The sequence below is a fragment of the Mastomys coucha genome, unplaced genomic scaffold (genome assembly GCF_008632895.1).
Source record: "Mastomys coucha isolate ucsf_1 unplaced genomic scaffold, UCSF_Mcou_1 pScaffold23, whole genome shotgun sequence".
Classification (NCBI taxonomy): domain Eukaryota; kingdom Metazoa; phylum Chordata; class Mammalia; order Rodentia; family Muridae; genus Mastomys; species Mastomys coucha.
In genome coordinates, this window is record NW_022196906.1 from 45,103,005 (window position 1) to 45,119,048 (window position 16,044).

General features: G+C 39.1%; 1 protein-coding gene across 3 annotated transcripts in view; it reads right to left on the reverse strand.

Moving 5' to 3' along the window:
* Nucleotides 1-3,179: 3,179 nt before the first annotated feature.
* Nucleotides 3,180-16,044, reverse strand: part of CUNH11orf88 (chromosome unknown C11orf88 homolog) — a 20,139-nt gene continuing 7,274 nt past the window's right edge. For 2 of the 3 annotated variants that reach the window (XM_031344943.1, XM_031344944.1), the window contains 3 exons: nt 6,347-6,406; nt 5,728-5,780; nt 3,180-3,397 (listed from right to left, as the gene is read on the reverse strand). In XM_031344943.1, coding sequence (XP_031200803.1) covers nt 3,340-3,397; nt 5,728-5,780; nt 6,347-6,406 — 171 coding nt within the window. In that variant the 3' untranslated portion in view covers nt 3,180-3,339. The remainder of the gene's footprint in view (nt 3,398-5,727; nt 5,781-6,346; nt 6,407-16,044) is intronic. The other variant, XM_031344945.1, reaches the window with a different exon arrangement.

A 16,044-nucleotide genomic window follows, 5' to 3' on the forward strand; every position in this document is an offset into this window, starting at 1 on the left:
AAGGTGACTCCCATAGCAAAGAATGGTCCCATTCTCTCTACAAAAGCTTTCATAACCAACCTAAGTGTAGGCTCCTCTTCACACTCCCACAGTAGTTGTGTTTACATGTGTATTCTCAAATACATTCACACAGTAGATCCAGTCTCCTATCAAACATCTATTAAGTAGAAAGCTGAGAATTCTTTGCTCTTTCCAGTACACTATGGTATTGCAGAAGCATAGCAGAAATCACATCTTGGTTATGACCTGGATTTTGGTCCCAGCTTGCTTCTGCTTTCCTGTTTATCTAGCTTTTCAGCAGAGCAGTCAGAAAAGCAGAGAAGGGGCCCGAGAGATGATCAGTAGTTAAGAGCAGTCGTTACTCTTGCATCGGACTGGGTTCAATCCCAGCACCGCGTAGTGGCTCACGATCAACTGTAACTCCAGTTCCAGAGGATCTATCTCCTGCCTGCTTCTGGCCCAGAGGCACCAGGCTCACAGTGGTGCATATACATACATACATGCAGGGAAAACACCCACAACACACACAATGCAAATAAATAAATATTTTAGAAACAAAGCAGTGATGCTTGCACAGTCTTGACACACCTAAACAGGCCTGAGATAAAGCAGGAATAGGAAAGGATCTGTCTCAGCTCCAGCTGAAAATAGAGCAGAAGCTGTGTAGTTGCAGAACCGCAGCGCCAGCGGGTGGGGACTGGCAACCCTTTTCTGTGTTCTGGTTAGAGTATCTCCCACCAACCATTCTTCTAGAATGTCACCCCAGCACAGCAACTGTTGTGGTGGTCGGACCCTGAAGTGGTACCTGATGTTCTCCTTGAAATGCTGCATTTCCTTAGTGTATATGTGGGAAGTCATTTTATTCATTCTATTTCTTGATGGCATTACTAACTGCCCTAACAGTTTTGTGATAGTTTGTCAAGGCAAGTATGTATGAAAGCGTGCAGTTATGCTTGAATTAATGTCAGCTTAAATTATTTCTTTCTTTTTTCTTTTTTTCCCTTTTTTCTTTTCTTTCTTTCTTTTCTTTTCTTTTTTCTTTTTTCTTTTTTTTTTTTTTCTTTGAGACAGGGTTTCTCTGTGTAGCCCTGGCTGTCCTGGAACTCACTCTGTAGACCAGACTGGCCTCAAACTCAGAAATCTGCCTGCCTCTGCCTTCCAAGTGCTGGGATTAAAGGTGTGCGCCACCACTGCCTGGCAAATAATTTATTTCTAATATTACAAGATGTTTCACTTATAAAACTACCACATTGTTTCAAATAATTGTGTCTTCATTTCTCCCCTTGATACTCTGACTTTGGTCCATATTCGGGCTTTGTTAGCATATGCAATTAACTGAGTGTAGTGGCTTAAAGTAATGGCCCCAATACTTCCCATCTCCCAAGATACATATATATTATGCTAATAGAGTTCTCTTACTAAAAAGGTAGAATGTTTCCCTATGCCATGAGAGTTGATGAATCAATGGAATAAACCTTTCCTGTTCTACTAATTCTCTTTCATCATCTGACTCTTTGAGAGGAGCATGCCTCAGATATCCTCTGGTCGATGAATGTCCCCAAGAGGGTGGTATGTGATGCAGGGCTGCCTCAGTCCATTGACAGAGTGCTTCAAGTGGCCTGGAATCAGATCAGTTAGAGCCTAAGCTGACCTTTGTATGAGCTCCAAAGATTGCTTTAGAACTCTTTGTTAAGTGGTACTGTTGTAGTAATAACAACCTGTTATTCCTGGCAACTCAGGCATGTGTCACTGTGGGAAGGCTAGTTGACAAGAAAACTCATAATATGTAATTTTTCTTGGTAAAATTTCTCTGGCCCAAGATCCATTCCTCAGCTTGATGAGCTCAAAGTTAATTAAGAAACAAGTTAAAATGCATGTTTTGCATTTTGGAATATTCACACATATATAATATTTTGGTGATAGGACCCAATTTCAACCTCAGAATTGTTTCCTATACATCTTATAATACAGTCTTAAAGTAATGTTCTGTAATATGATTCCCGTGTTTTGTATGTATGGTACAAGTATGCATGTGTGTGTGTGTGTGTGTGTGTGTGTGTGTGTACTTATGCATGACGTATGGAGGCCAGATGTTGACATTGGGTGTCTGCCTCTACTTCTTATTCTGCACTTATTTTATCCTCCATATCACTTTTTGAGACAATGTCTCTGCTGAATTTGGAGCTCACCAATGGCCTTGTCACCTCTCCAGATCCTCCAGGCTCTGCTTCCAAGCCTGGGAGTGCAGGTGCTGACACTGTCTGGCTGCTTATGGAGATGCTAGGGATGCAAACAAAGCCTCTCATGCTTATGTGAGGAGTAGTCACGGCCACGGAGCCTTCTCTTTCAGTGCGCCTGCATTTATCCAGGTCCCCTGAAGACATGTTTACTACTTGTGATGGCATACCAGCACTCAAAACACTTTGGATTTTAGATACTCTACTCCTTTCTGGTTCTAGGTTTTTGGATGATGGCTGCTGTGATGGTTTGTATATGCTTGGCCCAGGGAGAGTGGCACTATTACAAGGTGTGGCCCTGTTGGAGTAGGTGTGTCACTGTGGGTGTGGGCTTTAAGACCCTCATCCTAGCTGCCTGGAAGCCAGTATTCTGCTAGCAGCCTTCAGATGAAGATGTAGAATTCTCAGCTCCTCCTGAACCATGTCTGCCTGAATACCTCCATGTTCCTGCTTTGATGATAATGGACTGAACCTCTGAGCCTGTAAGCCAGCCTCAGTTAAATATTGTCCTTTATAAGAGTTGCTTTGGGGGCTGGAAAAATGATCAGTTAAGAGCACTGATTGCTCTTCCAGAGGCCCTGAGTTCAATTCCCAGCAACCACATGGTGGCTCACAACCATCTGTAATGGAATCCAAATTTTGGAAAAGGGGTATTTTTAAGAGAAGGCTTTAAATTTTTAAGAATGCTTTTTCATCCCTGCTTTATTATTTTTGCAGATAGTACCCAAATCAGGGGTCATTTAGAGCACCTTATTCTTGTTTATTGAATATCCATAATACAAATAAAATATATACATTGTGGAAACACTCTTCAAGTGAAACAAAAACCAGGAGTTTGAGATGATTAAGATGAGAAAGATGATTATGGTATGATGTCAAACACAATAGTATGCAATAAATAAAATAGACACAAATGTTCAATAACTGACAAAACCCACCATCTGAATTCTGACATTTTATTTTAGTCTATTTTTAACATGAATGTTCAGTAATTGTCAAATTCCTGGAAATCTGCACATCTTTTACCTACTGATCCTGATGTAAGCATAACTTCCTTTAGGGTGAACACATGTCAGTCGCTTGCTACCACATGTCAATCAAATCATTCCAAGGCTTTGACTTCTTCTTGGTCCCTTAGGTCTGACTCTGATAAAACTTCCCTGTAGGCAACAACAACAACAAAAAAATCAGTTTCTACATCCACAATACAATGCGGTCATCATAGTCACAGCCTAGCAGGGACACCCCTGGAATTTCTCCAGTAGGTAACATTGTGGATTCTAAATGTGTATCAAGGCTTGTAACCAAGCATGAGGCACATGGGAGAGATTCGTTACACTGGGAGTGTGATGTCACTGGCAGGAACCCTTGCCTCCTCCCGAGGGACCATACTCCTGAGAGTTCATCATCAGTGACTGACTTGATTACTCCTTCCCTTCACTCAGTTATCCTATTGGAAAGGGAAACCATCACCAGGCTGATGAATATATCACTGTTAAAGGATCATTAGGAGTTTACTTCCTGCTAGGAAGGACACAGATTAGCCTGAGAAGGCCTATCAAGTGAGAGATTATAAGACTGCATCACCATCTGTAGGAGTTTTGGGCAGAATGGATGAGATGGAGAGAAAAGTATTTACAAAATTTAAGAAATGTTTGTATAAGTTAATGGACAGTATAGGGACATTAATCTCCAAATTAGCTAGTACTCAATTACACGGTATTCCAGATTTTTTTTTTTTTAAAAAAAAACAAAACATATATTCTGAATCCCAATATCCACTTCAGTTGGGTAAACCAACTTCTCCTGGAGTTTATAGTGTAGTTACAGGCACAACGAGTGATTGCCAGGAAGGTACACATGGGATCTTTACGTTCAGAGGGAGACTCCACTGTGGAATGGAGAGAAACCCAGGCTTCAGGATTAATGAGAATATATTAAAAATAAGTGAGGATTTAAATTTTAAAATTGTCTTTTTAACCCTAACTCTGAATGATGAAAATGAAATAATCTACCCAGTAGATAGCTAGGTCTATGATAACGGAGCCACTAACATTCACTTTTAGAGGGAAGAGGAGATCATAAGACCCCTAGGAGACCTTTATAAATGCCTTTCTGGGATTCTATGGAATATTCCCTCAGGCCCAAATGGTAAATTCTATACGAGGAATAAAACTTGTTTGGAAAGTCAGGTGTGGTTTGTACACCCTTAATCCCAGCACTCAGGAGGCAGAGGCAGAGGCAGGCAGATTTCTGAGTTTGAGGTCAGCCAGGTGTATAGAGAAAGTTCCAGGGCATCCAGGACTACACAGAAACCCTGTCTTGGAAAAACAAATAACAAAAAGTTGATTTGTGATGGGACTTAATTTCAGTGGTATAGTTGTTTCTAAATCATCCCTGCTCTGGTAAATAATCCCACTAAACTCATTTATTCACTAAAAAGTTATCTGTGGAAGGCTGTACAATATTGAACTTGTATGCAAACCAACAACACAATATTCAGTAAAAGTGCATGCAAAGCCTGAGGCACCCAGACATGGCTGTGCTATTCATGTAGCAGTCTTTATCCAGTACCTGGGTCAATTTGAAAATCTTCTCCTTAGGCTTTCTTCTTCTACTCAGAGGAAGTAAGTCATCTCACTTAAGCCAAGAAACTAAGTTGTGGAGCACTGTGTAGAAAATGTATCCAGCAGGGTGGTGGTGGTCCACGCCTTTAATCCCAGCAGTTGGGAGGCAGAGGCAGGCAGATTTCTGAGTTTGAGGCCAGCCTGGTCTACAGAGTGAGTTCCAGGACAGCCAGGGCTATACAGAGAAACCCCCGTCTCGGGGGGGGGTGGGGAAGAAAGAAAGAAAGAAAGAAGGGAAGGAAGAAAGAAAGAAAAAAGAAAATGTATAATGTATCCAGACAATTGATTTTTAAAAATCTATGTAGACATAATCACTCTTCTTTGAGGATGTTTGCTGACATTAAAAGAGTCATCCTCAATATCAATGAAGTCAAAATTCTATTGCTTCTGCAACTGTTGTTCTCTGAATATAGCAAGAGAAGAGAATACTTTTCAGAGCCCTGTTAGGTTTCCACAGATTCTTCTAGGGTATGTTCCTACTCCCATCCTAACATTATTCCATCACTGATAGGCTAATGTAGTCACATTACTGCTGGGGTCAGAGCAGGTCATCTATAAGACTTAGAGATGGACTAAAGATGGCCTGGTGATCCTGGGAAGGTGGAGCTGGGAGGGTGTGAAGGCAGGTGAGAATGTCCCCCAGGGGAGGAACAGTGAGAACACACAGAGGCTCCCAGGTACCCACACAGGAGTGCACATCTCATGGCTGTGTCTGAGGACAGAAAGAACTATGTTTATTTAAGGCAAGACAACACTAACATAGTGGTATGAGCTTTTAGAAGATTGTTGGTAGGAGCCAAACAAAAAGTTCTTTTTAAAGTCACTAAGTAAAAAGATGAGGATGTTTTTGGAAGTAAACTTACTTTGATTTGGGCACTTTGGCCTTAGGTTTATAAGGTAATGAAATCAGTTCTTTCTAGAAAAAATAAAAAAAGAAAATGTTTACTTCTGAAATTTATTAAATTGAAAACAACCTAAGGTAAAAATCATTAGGGCCTAGAAAGACCAGTTTCTTACATCTGAAAACTATGCTTTCTGTCAGAAATGTTCAGATTAGAATTTGAAGCTCATTCAGAAATGCATATTTGAACATCCATGTGTTTCTAGTGAGTTATTTTTTTATAAAGGTTTTAGTCACTTGATTCTTCTTATGTATAGTCTACAAAGATCAACCATTGTAAAATCATTAGCAATGAAGTAGCCCATGTTAATAGCCTACAAATTTATGCTATGTGAATAACAGATTCCCCTGACAGTTATGCCTTCTTCCTTCTGCCACTGGAGTTACAAACTTCTGGAGATGCCTCTGGCTTATGGCTTGTCCAGTTGTTTAGTTTCCGTGTTTTCCCAGTCTTGGATGCATAGAAGACTCGAGGCACGAGAGGATTGATTTAAAGGGCCAGTCTGCCTAGCCCCTGAACATTTCTCCACAGACTCTCCATGCCATCAGACAGCTATCCAGAGCTTTGCCATCATTCTTACCTCGATCCTGTCCTCTCTTTGTTTCCTTAAAAGTTGGAGAATCTCTTCTCTCTTTTTGGCCTATTTAAAGAAAAAGAAAAAGGTGACCCTTTTTGTTGCAGCATTCTCTCTGTCCAATCACATTAGGGCAGTGACAGGCCTGTGATTGGACAGGAATAGAAAGGCGGAGCTAGAAGTTTAGGAGACAGGTCAGAGATCAGAGAGTGGAGAGAAATCAACATGCAGGCAGATGAACAGGAAGATCAACCAGATCCAGTGTAGTTTTAAACAGTCACAAGTAGCTAAGGTTTTTACAAGGTTAGAATAATTGGGTTAAAGCATTACCTTTATCATTTGGCTCTGAAATTATTGTATTGGCATCTTGTAAATTGTGATCTTATTGATATATAAACCTGATTGGATAATTAAGCATTAAGAGTCATGTTTCTACCAGGTAACTAGGCGCTAGATGACTGTGGGGTGTGTGGGGCATTGCATGTAAGTGAGATGAACTCAAAAACTGGGAAAGAATAGCAGGACCCCACTGGGACATAGTGTTGAGGCCGGCCAGTACCAGCCCTAGAGTGGAACGTGGTCCAGTAGGGCAGGAGAGATTGAGGGGTGATCTTTTTTAATACTTCCCACAACACCTTTTGACTTAACACGTGTCTCTGTGGAAAGTGGAATTTCCCCTTTTCTTTTGGTATTAGCAGGATGTTAAGATATGTTTTCCACATGAGGCTTATGAAAAATAATTTGATTTTGATTTGAAGTGTACAGATTTTATTTGCCCATAGCAACCGACTTCTATTTAGATCTTACCATATGAACTATCCTAAGAGCTTTAAAACATTTCATTATGATTTTAACAATTCAGGAAATTGACACTTTCCGCTCGTTTTGATAGAAGGGTAAACTGAAGCATAGTAAACAGTTTACCTAAGCTGTCCAATGGCAGATTGGATTTGATCCCAGACCTTGAAGACAAAATCTGTGCTATTGGCCACCAAAGGTAATTAGCGCTAGATGGCAGTTAGATATGGCTGCCCAAGTGCACAGCCAAAGGCTGTTTGCATTTTTTCCAGTATCTCTCCTTTTACTGTCCTAGGTATCAGATTTGTACACTAGATAAGTTTTCATAAACATAAAACCTAATTTACCACAGGGATGAAGATACATACAATTATAGACCAGACAAATGCAGGGAAAAGAACATTGCTTAGAAGGAGGCTAGAAGAAAGAAATACAAGTGAGAATGAAACACTCGCTTTTCAGAGATGGGGAAAATCTCGTCAGTCCATCTATCTGAATGTACTGTGCATCATACTTGGGCACTCGTTGCTTGCTTGCTTTGGAACAACACTTTGTCTTGCAGTTCTGGAGGCTAGCAGTCCAGATCCAGGGAGGCTGCAAGGCCCTGATTCCTCGGAATTTGATTTCTGGGCCTCTCCGTAGGGTCTGGTGGTCACCTGACCATCTATGCCATTCCTTCCTTGGCTAACAGAACTATGGTCTCTGCCTTTGCTGTCGTGTGGCATTCTCCCTTGTGTATCTGGCTTCACTTCAAAAAATCCCTTGTTTACCATGTCCATTTTAACATTTTTATTAGCATATATTATGTACAATGTGGTTCCTTTGATATTTCCATATGTGTATATAATGAATTTTGCTCATATTCACCCAACATAACCCTGTCATATCCCCTTTTCTATACTTATTGATCTTCCTTTTCTCGGCTAGTTAGTTAGGGTAACCCTCTGATAACATCAATTATATTGGATTAGGGGCCACTCTATTCCAGTGTGATTCCATCTTAACTAATTTTATCTATATTAAACAGATTTCCAAATCATATCATTCTGAAATGCTGAGGGTTTAGGATTCCTTTTTTTTTTTTTAAATATGTGCATTCTAACTCATGATAAGCACATGGCTGTGTTAGTGGCTGAACAAGCTACAGTTTGGGCTTGGAAATTGACTGCGGGCTTATGGAGAAAAACTCAAGTGAATAGTTTCTAGCACGCCATGATGGGTTTAGTAGAACCTGAGAGACCAGAACTGAAATCTTGGGTATGTGTGGGAATGGGGATTCAGAGGTTTAGAGAGGAAGCAAGGAATACAAAACCATCGGAGCTGTACATTGCTAATTCCAGGATTATTCTCCAGTCTATAGGACTCAATGGAAGAAGCTAGTGACATCAAGAGCCCTGAGACACAGAGGAGAAGAGGGCCCATGATTGGCAGCTGTTATCAACAGCTGGGCCAGGCCTACTTGGTGCTTTTGATTTGCACTAAATTGTATGAATTTTACCTTTTACTTATTTTAAAACTCCTTTTGAGACAGTCTCACTCTGTAGCCCTGGTCAGCCTGAAGCTCTCTATGTGAAATAGGTTGACCTTGAACTCATGTTTACCTGTGTTTCCTGGGTGTCACCATTATAGGCATGCAACATCATCCCCAGCCTAATTTCCCCTTATGAACCTACAAAGTTTTAATGTTTTGGAAGATTTGTACTTTGTATCTAGCATCTAGGCAATCACCTGAATCACAGTGAATGTAAGAAACATGTGCATTTGAAAACTGAGCATGCAGAATACCCAAGATACAATCCACAAACCACAAGAAAACTCAAGAAGGAAGACCAAAATGTGGATACTTTGATCCTTCTTAGAAGGGGGAACAAAATACCCATGGAAGGAGTTGCAGAGACAAGTATGGAGCAGAGACTGAAGGAAGGACAATCCAGAGACTTCCCCACCTGGGGATCCTTCCCATTTACAATCACCAAACCCAGACACTATTGTGGATGCCAGCAAGTGATGACTGACAGGAGCCTGATCTAGCTGTCTCCTGAGAGGCTCTGCCAGTGCCTGACAAATACAGAAGTCGATGCACACAGCCATCCATTGGACTGAGCACAGGGTCCCCAATGAAGGAGCTAGAGAAAGGATCCTGGGAGCTGAAGGGGGTTTGCATCCCCATAGGACAAACAACAATATGAACTAACCAGTACCCAGAGCTTCTAGGGACTAAACCGCCAACCAAAGAGTATACATGATGGGACTCATGGCTCAAGCTGCATATGTAGCAGAGGATGGCCTAGTCTGTCATCAATGGGAGGAGAGGCCCTTGGTCCTGTGAAGGCTCTATGCCCCAGTGTAGGGGAATGCCAGGGCCAGGAAGTGGGAGAAGGTGGGTTGGTGAGCAGGGGGAGGGGAGGGGGAAGGGAATATATTTTTTTTCCGGAGGGGAAACCAGGAAAGAAGATAACATTTGAAATGTAAATAAAGAAAATACCTAATAAAAAATAAGATAGGAAAGAAAAAGCAAAAAGAAAACAGCACGCTTTCGTATTTCCTATTAATTGTTATAGGTGGGCTAGAGCAGCGTCTGACAGTACGGTCCTGGCTGCATACCATGCTGCACCTTACTCTGTGCTCTTCCTCACCCCACTTTCTTAGTTGCTGTGAATCTCTTTTAGAACCTTACCATCTTTCTTTCCTTAGTGCTCAGGAATGGCTAGTATGTGATTCTTCATGAGTTTCTATTGGCTTATATTGCTCAAGTCATGATGTGTGTGGATGGAATCATTGTATTTGTGTAGTACACAAGTAGCAGCCATGTACAGACCCCTACATTTTAGAAAATGAAAATAAAACAGTGGGTAAATTTAGTTGTAAAATCCTCCTACAAGCAAAACTGTATAATTCCTTTCTGTGTAACTCTTGGGACCTGTTAGGAAAGTTGAGTTGTCACATGCTTCTAGTATGAAAAGATGAATAGAAATGAGATTTAAAAACAACAGGACAAAAATATATCCACTTTTTCTCGGACTTTGGGTCCTTTTTATCAGAATAAATTTTAGTAACTAATTAGTTTTATAATGTACAACCCCAGACACAAAGATTTCAAATGAGATTTGATTTCTGCTTCCTGAACATGTTTCCTGGGAATGAATAACCAAACTATTGTAAACAACCGTGTCCTCTGAACAAAATGTGACCTATTCTAAGAAATCTCTTCCAGGAAAGCTAAATGCTGTCCAATGGTGAGACGAGAGCCTTGCAATTTACCTCATGAGTAGCTCATTTTCAACCATGTTTTGGATGGCTTATTTTTTTGGAAATTTATATTTATAAAAACATTATGATAATGTAATTAACCCCTAAAACAATATTCTAAGGGGATCATATCATTTAAAACATTAATTTTTGGTAATTATGTGTATACTTATATTTATGCTATTCCTGAAAAAATAAATGGGAGCTAACACTTGATTACATGAAGTTAAAATACAATGATAATATATAAATTCAGTGTGCACTGGGTGCTTAATAGATTTTAGTATCTCTCTGAAGTTAAAGCATTTAGTTGTCTCTTCTTCTCAAAGCCAGACAATTTAAGTGGCCACATGGGTTAATGAAGTCAGATGTTTGGGCTTGAATCCCAATTTTGCGTTGAGATTAATGACAGGTAGTATCTTAACTATGACCCCCAACTCCTCCTCTCCCTCCAGCTGTGATCACTAACATAGGCCAGAGGTTTGTTGCCTTGGACAAATCAAAGGAACACTTTCCTGGATCTTGTTTGTCTTCTCTGAGGAAAGTTGTGAAAGCTGGAGATGATAAAAATGTTTAATGTAATGAATGGCAAATGCTGGGCACTTAAGTTATAGCTATTAAACATCATTATTATGAGAGGAAAAGCTTCTTTTAATCCTCTCAAATGTAAAGAATGGGAGGAGAAAAGAAGATCAGAGAGGGCTTGAAACACATTTTCATAGAGTAACTTTCAGGCATCAAGCTGTGTGATAGCTTAATTTCACAACATTTGCTATTCCTTTCACAGAAAAATAGACATCTTTGCTCGGGGTCACTAAACCAAGTAGTAACTGGCAAAGTGCAGGATCTGAACTTGTTTCTAGATCTAGTTGACTCCACCACACTCCACGCGTGTGTGACCTCAAGCAGGTGCTAGAGCTTTTGAGAAAGGGATGGGGCAGGGGGAGGGAGGGATGCCATTCAGTGTTCATTTCAATAAAGAAGAACATCATCAACTATTGTGAAGAGAATCATTTCTGTTATCACAGAGAAATTTATGCTGTGGTATGTGTGGCAGGCTTAGACACAGGCCATCTAATCCAGTCTACAGTCATCCTTGGTCAAAATTAATTTTTTTTACAGTTGGTACTTTGCAAAAGCATGATTAATTGGTAAAGCTGTTGTGTAAAAGTTACAGTGGTTATGGTTAATATAAATGAGTATTTGTGATAGGGTTTTTATTATATTAGCTAAAACTGGGAATTACACTTCAAATTTAGAATGTTACATAAGCATAATCAATGTTCTATGGTTTTATAGAGATTAAGAATATTTTGTAATCTTCATTTTCTTAAGGTGCCATCATTTAATGTGTAATTCTGTGTCTATGGTCAGGACTTAAACAGTTCTTGTCTTTACAGGTTCTTAATCCTTGTTAGACCAAATTTCACTTGTATGTTACAAATGCAATCTTAAGGAAGGTAAGTGTGATTGGCTTAAGACAAAATTATGACTAAAAGAAAGAGCCTGCCTAGCTGGACTTGATTGCAAAAGACAATATGTTCCTCTCAGCTTCAGCCATGAGCTTGTCATTCTCTGTGCCTGCTGACTGGAATGTGCCACGTAGACGCTGTGTTTGGCGCAGTGTGAATTTATATTCACTATCATAATAAAATGCAGAACTGTTGGCTCTCAAATAGTCTACTGCATCTTTAAAAGACCGGCTGAATAATCACTGAAAAGTGTTTCTCTAGAAGCAAGCTGAGTTTTGAAAACAGAACTAACTGCAGTGATCTGTGGGAATGGATGGATCATGATAGAGGGTTATTAATCAGAGGATGCAAGAATGCTGACTTGCAGGGAAAAGATGCAGACCTAAGACCATTCCATACTTCTTGGAAATTGCTTGATCTTGGCTCAGTTTCCCTGCTCTGGCATATATAAGCTTCATTTTAAAAATGGCAATTTATTAAAATGAAGAAACTTACCAGTCATTCCATAAGAGAGAATCAATACAAAAAAAAACTTTAAATATAGACTTGAAAAATAATGTAGATTTCAATTAAGTATGATTTTTGTTAGTGAGGAAAAATATTTTTATTGGCTCTGGTACATATTTATTTTTAGTTGTGTTACATATATATGAATAGAAAAATCAATGATAATTGTCTGAAGAATATAGTTCTTATTTTAAAACTTTCACTCACAGCCAATTGTAGTGGCTCATGTCTGTAACTATCACTAAGGAGGCTGAGGCAGGAGGGTTGCTATAAGTTCCAGGCCATCTTGGGCCACAGAGTAGTAAGACTGTGTGTCATGTCCCTCCCTGATCCAAAAACCAATCTCTCTCTCTCTCCTCCCTCTCTCTCTCTCTCTCTCTCTCTCTCTCTCTCTCTCTCTCTCTCTCTCACACACACACACACACACACACACACACACACATGAATGAAGGGCAAACATGGTTGTGTTTTTTAAAAAGACTGCTTTAACATCACTTCTCTACTTCTGCTTTAATAACACATTTATCTCTCTCTGATTAGACTGAAAGTTTCATGCAAGGGCTAAGTTTGTATCTTTATAACATATTTTGTGTTGTTAATTTCTACTTGTAGTGCCTAGCACAATGCCTGACGCAAGTAATATGTTTTGAATAAATCTTGAACAATTCCCCAAAGCAGAGGCTCTTAACCTTGCATTCCTTTGCTCATTTTATCTTTTACAGATTTTCTTGGCCCTTCTTGAACTTGGAATTGTGTATTGGCTTTGATCTCTAATTTGCTTACATCTCTTAAGCCAACAGCATTCCAGTTGCTTCTGGACAACATCCTATAAAGTTTAGTTTAGCCCCATGAACCTTCATTTCAGGGGCGGGTCCTCATGTGTCTGGAGTGACACCCAGACAATGCCCAATTCAAGAGATACAAATATCATTGCCCACATCAACATCTATCATGTCTACTAGACAGTTTGCTATTAGAAACCTCAGTGACCCACAATATAGAAAACATTCTCACCACAGCCAAGAGCTACCTTTTATCTTTGGTTGGTTCTTGGAAGTACAAGTGGTTCAAATGACCATTGCACAAGCTTCACTAAGGGGTAACTGTGGTAAGGTGATGTGAGGAGGTGTGGTAGGAGGAAGATACCTTTGCAAATTTAAACTATGATTAGACCTATTCTAGGAGTACACGTCATTACTATTACTTGCATTAGTTATGTTCTAGAAAGTCACTGCAAACCATGAGTGAATGTCTAGGAAGCTATTGCTCTTAGGTCCCTGATAGCCTTTGGTTACACAATTTCATGTTTGGAACTATACATGTTTTATGTGTGTTTCTGTTTTAAAATACATTGTTGATTTATCATCAACATAGAACTTAGAGCCAATAGCATGGTAACTCAGGCCTGAGCAAGGCTCATATAATGTGTGCATCTTCTACATAAGTCACATCACGATTGTTTTACACTTAGTGACATTAGGCAACACTTCAGGACATGGAGGCTATTTAAAGTCGCAAAGTTATACATACAAGGACATATATATATATATATGTGTGTGTATATATATATATGTGTATATATATATATATCAGTGTATATTGTTTATAGCATGAGTGTATCCACACATATAATGCTTGTGGCAGTAAAATGAAACATGAAGGCAGAAAATCATAATGTGCTCAGCCCAAGATTTATGTGTTTGACAACTCAAAAATTTAAACTGCTTTGTGCATGTCTTCAAATGACTCATTCATTCAAGATGACCTTTTTGCATCATTTTACATCCAGTAGTTTTATTTACTTATATTTTATAAGTAGATGGTTAATATGAGTCCTTATCTAATAGTTTGAAATGCTTTCATTTTGTTCTTCTGGTCAAGTGCATGGGAGACAAAAATCTTTGAAAAAAGAGAAGGAGACGCATTTGAGTGAAAGCCCTAAATAATTCTAGGGATGAATTTTTATGGGGCAAATGAATTCAGATATTTGACCGCACAGCTGTTTCTTTTTCCAAATGTGTTTTCATGGATGGTATAGGAAGACTGAGGCAACTTTTGTCACCCCCAAATTTTCCCTAATTTGAATAATTTTTAAAGATTTATTTATTTCATTTATTAGTACACTGTTGCTCACTAGAAGAGGGCATTGGATCGCATTACAGATGATTGTGAGCCACCATGTGGTTGCTGGGAATTGAACTCAGGACCTCTGGAAGAGCAGTCAGTGCTCTTAACTGTTGAGTCATCTCTCCAGCCCAATTCTGAATAATTTTAAAAACAATGTGATATTAAAGATAATATAAAATGAGAAGAATGTACTAGTCTTTCAACATTTGCTTCCAAAACATCTGATGGACATGCAGTGCAATCTGCTCTTACGTTCCAGTTGTATGCTGGGATGAAACAGGAACAGCAAAATGGGACTAACTAAATATGTTTTGTTATTGAGAAGAAATCCAGCACATCCTATTGTCTTCTTTTAATGGTAGAAAAAGAATTTCATAAATATTATTTTACGTTAGGTCAGGTTACACAACTTCCAGGACCCTTTAGATTTATCTGGGAAACCCATTCTTAAGACTCTGACACATGCAAGGATTTTCTTCTATCAGAATGTCCCAGCAGCAACTCCAAGGACACGTTGTTATCATTCGTTGCCTCTTTGCAGCTGACATAATGATTCTAAGTGTCCTTTTTACTACTATGGAAGTGTAGGATGTTAGACAATAATGTTGAACATTTTTCATCTCACACCATGAGGCCTAGGAAACATGAGGCTTCTAAGATTCTAAGAGTCCTGCAATCATGATAGAACTGGCTTCTGGCTCAAGCAAGGACCATGTAACAAACTTCTGGGGAGAGTTAGGTATGGTCAGTGTTGATTGCATAGGATGTGTAACTGAAAGCCCATTCCCAGTACAACACCCAGTCTGGTTCTTTCTATATATGTGCCTTGAAATATTGTTCTGACCTCCTCTTCACTCTCCTAGCAAATAAATTACATATAATTCTTTTCATAAAGAGATAATCAGCTAAAGAGCTTTCTTAAGGTGTCAAAACTAGAAAGCAAATTAGTTTCATGATTTCAAAGAATTAGCTGACTATTCATTTATTATAATGTTTTCGGACTACTTAAAACTCTCAAAGGAAAAATAATGGTCCAGTACAGTGCTATAAGGCTTCCTTTATGGATACAGTAAGCTATTTAATCTTGACATACTCAATTGTTTTTGATTTCCTGCCATTGATATCCATCATTGAAATAGTAGTTGTGATTAATAGCATTTTGCCCACTAACAAAAAGCATTTATAATGTATACCTGGAAAATATTCTAAAATGGAAAGTAACATTAAAGTTTAAAAACTTGGCCAGTGAAAAAAATCAATATCTGTTGGGAAAGAGGGCTATAAAGCCACTCTCAGAGGGATGGAAGATAAACTTCCAGGTTTCCATTAATATTAAGAACATGGCTGAATATACCTTCAAGAGAATATACAGGGAATGTTTTTCATCCCTTTAAGATAAAACATACCTGGAATATGCTTATTGATATGTATTTTCACAATATGGAAAATTCAATTAAATAGGTAATATAAAGTTTTATTAGCAAAATCCTGCCGGGTGGTGGTGGCGCACGCCTTTAATCCCAGCACTTGGGAGGCAGAGGCAGGCAGATT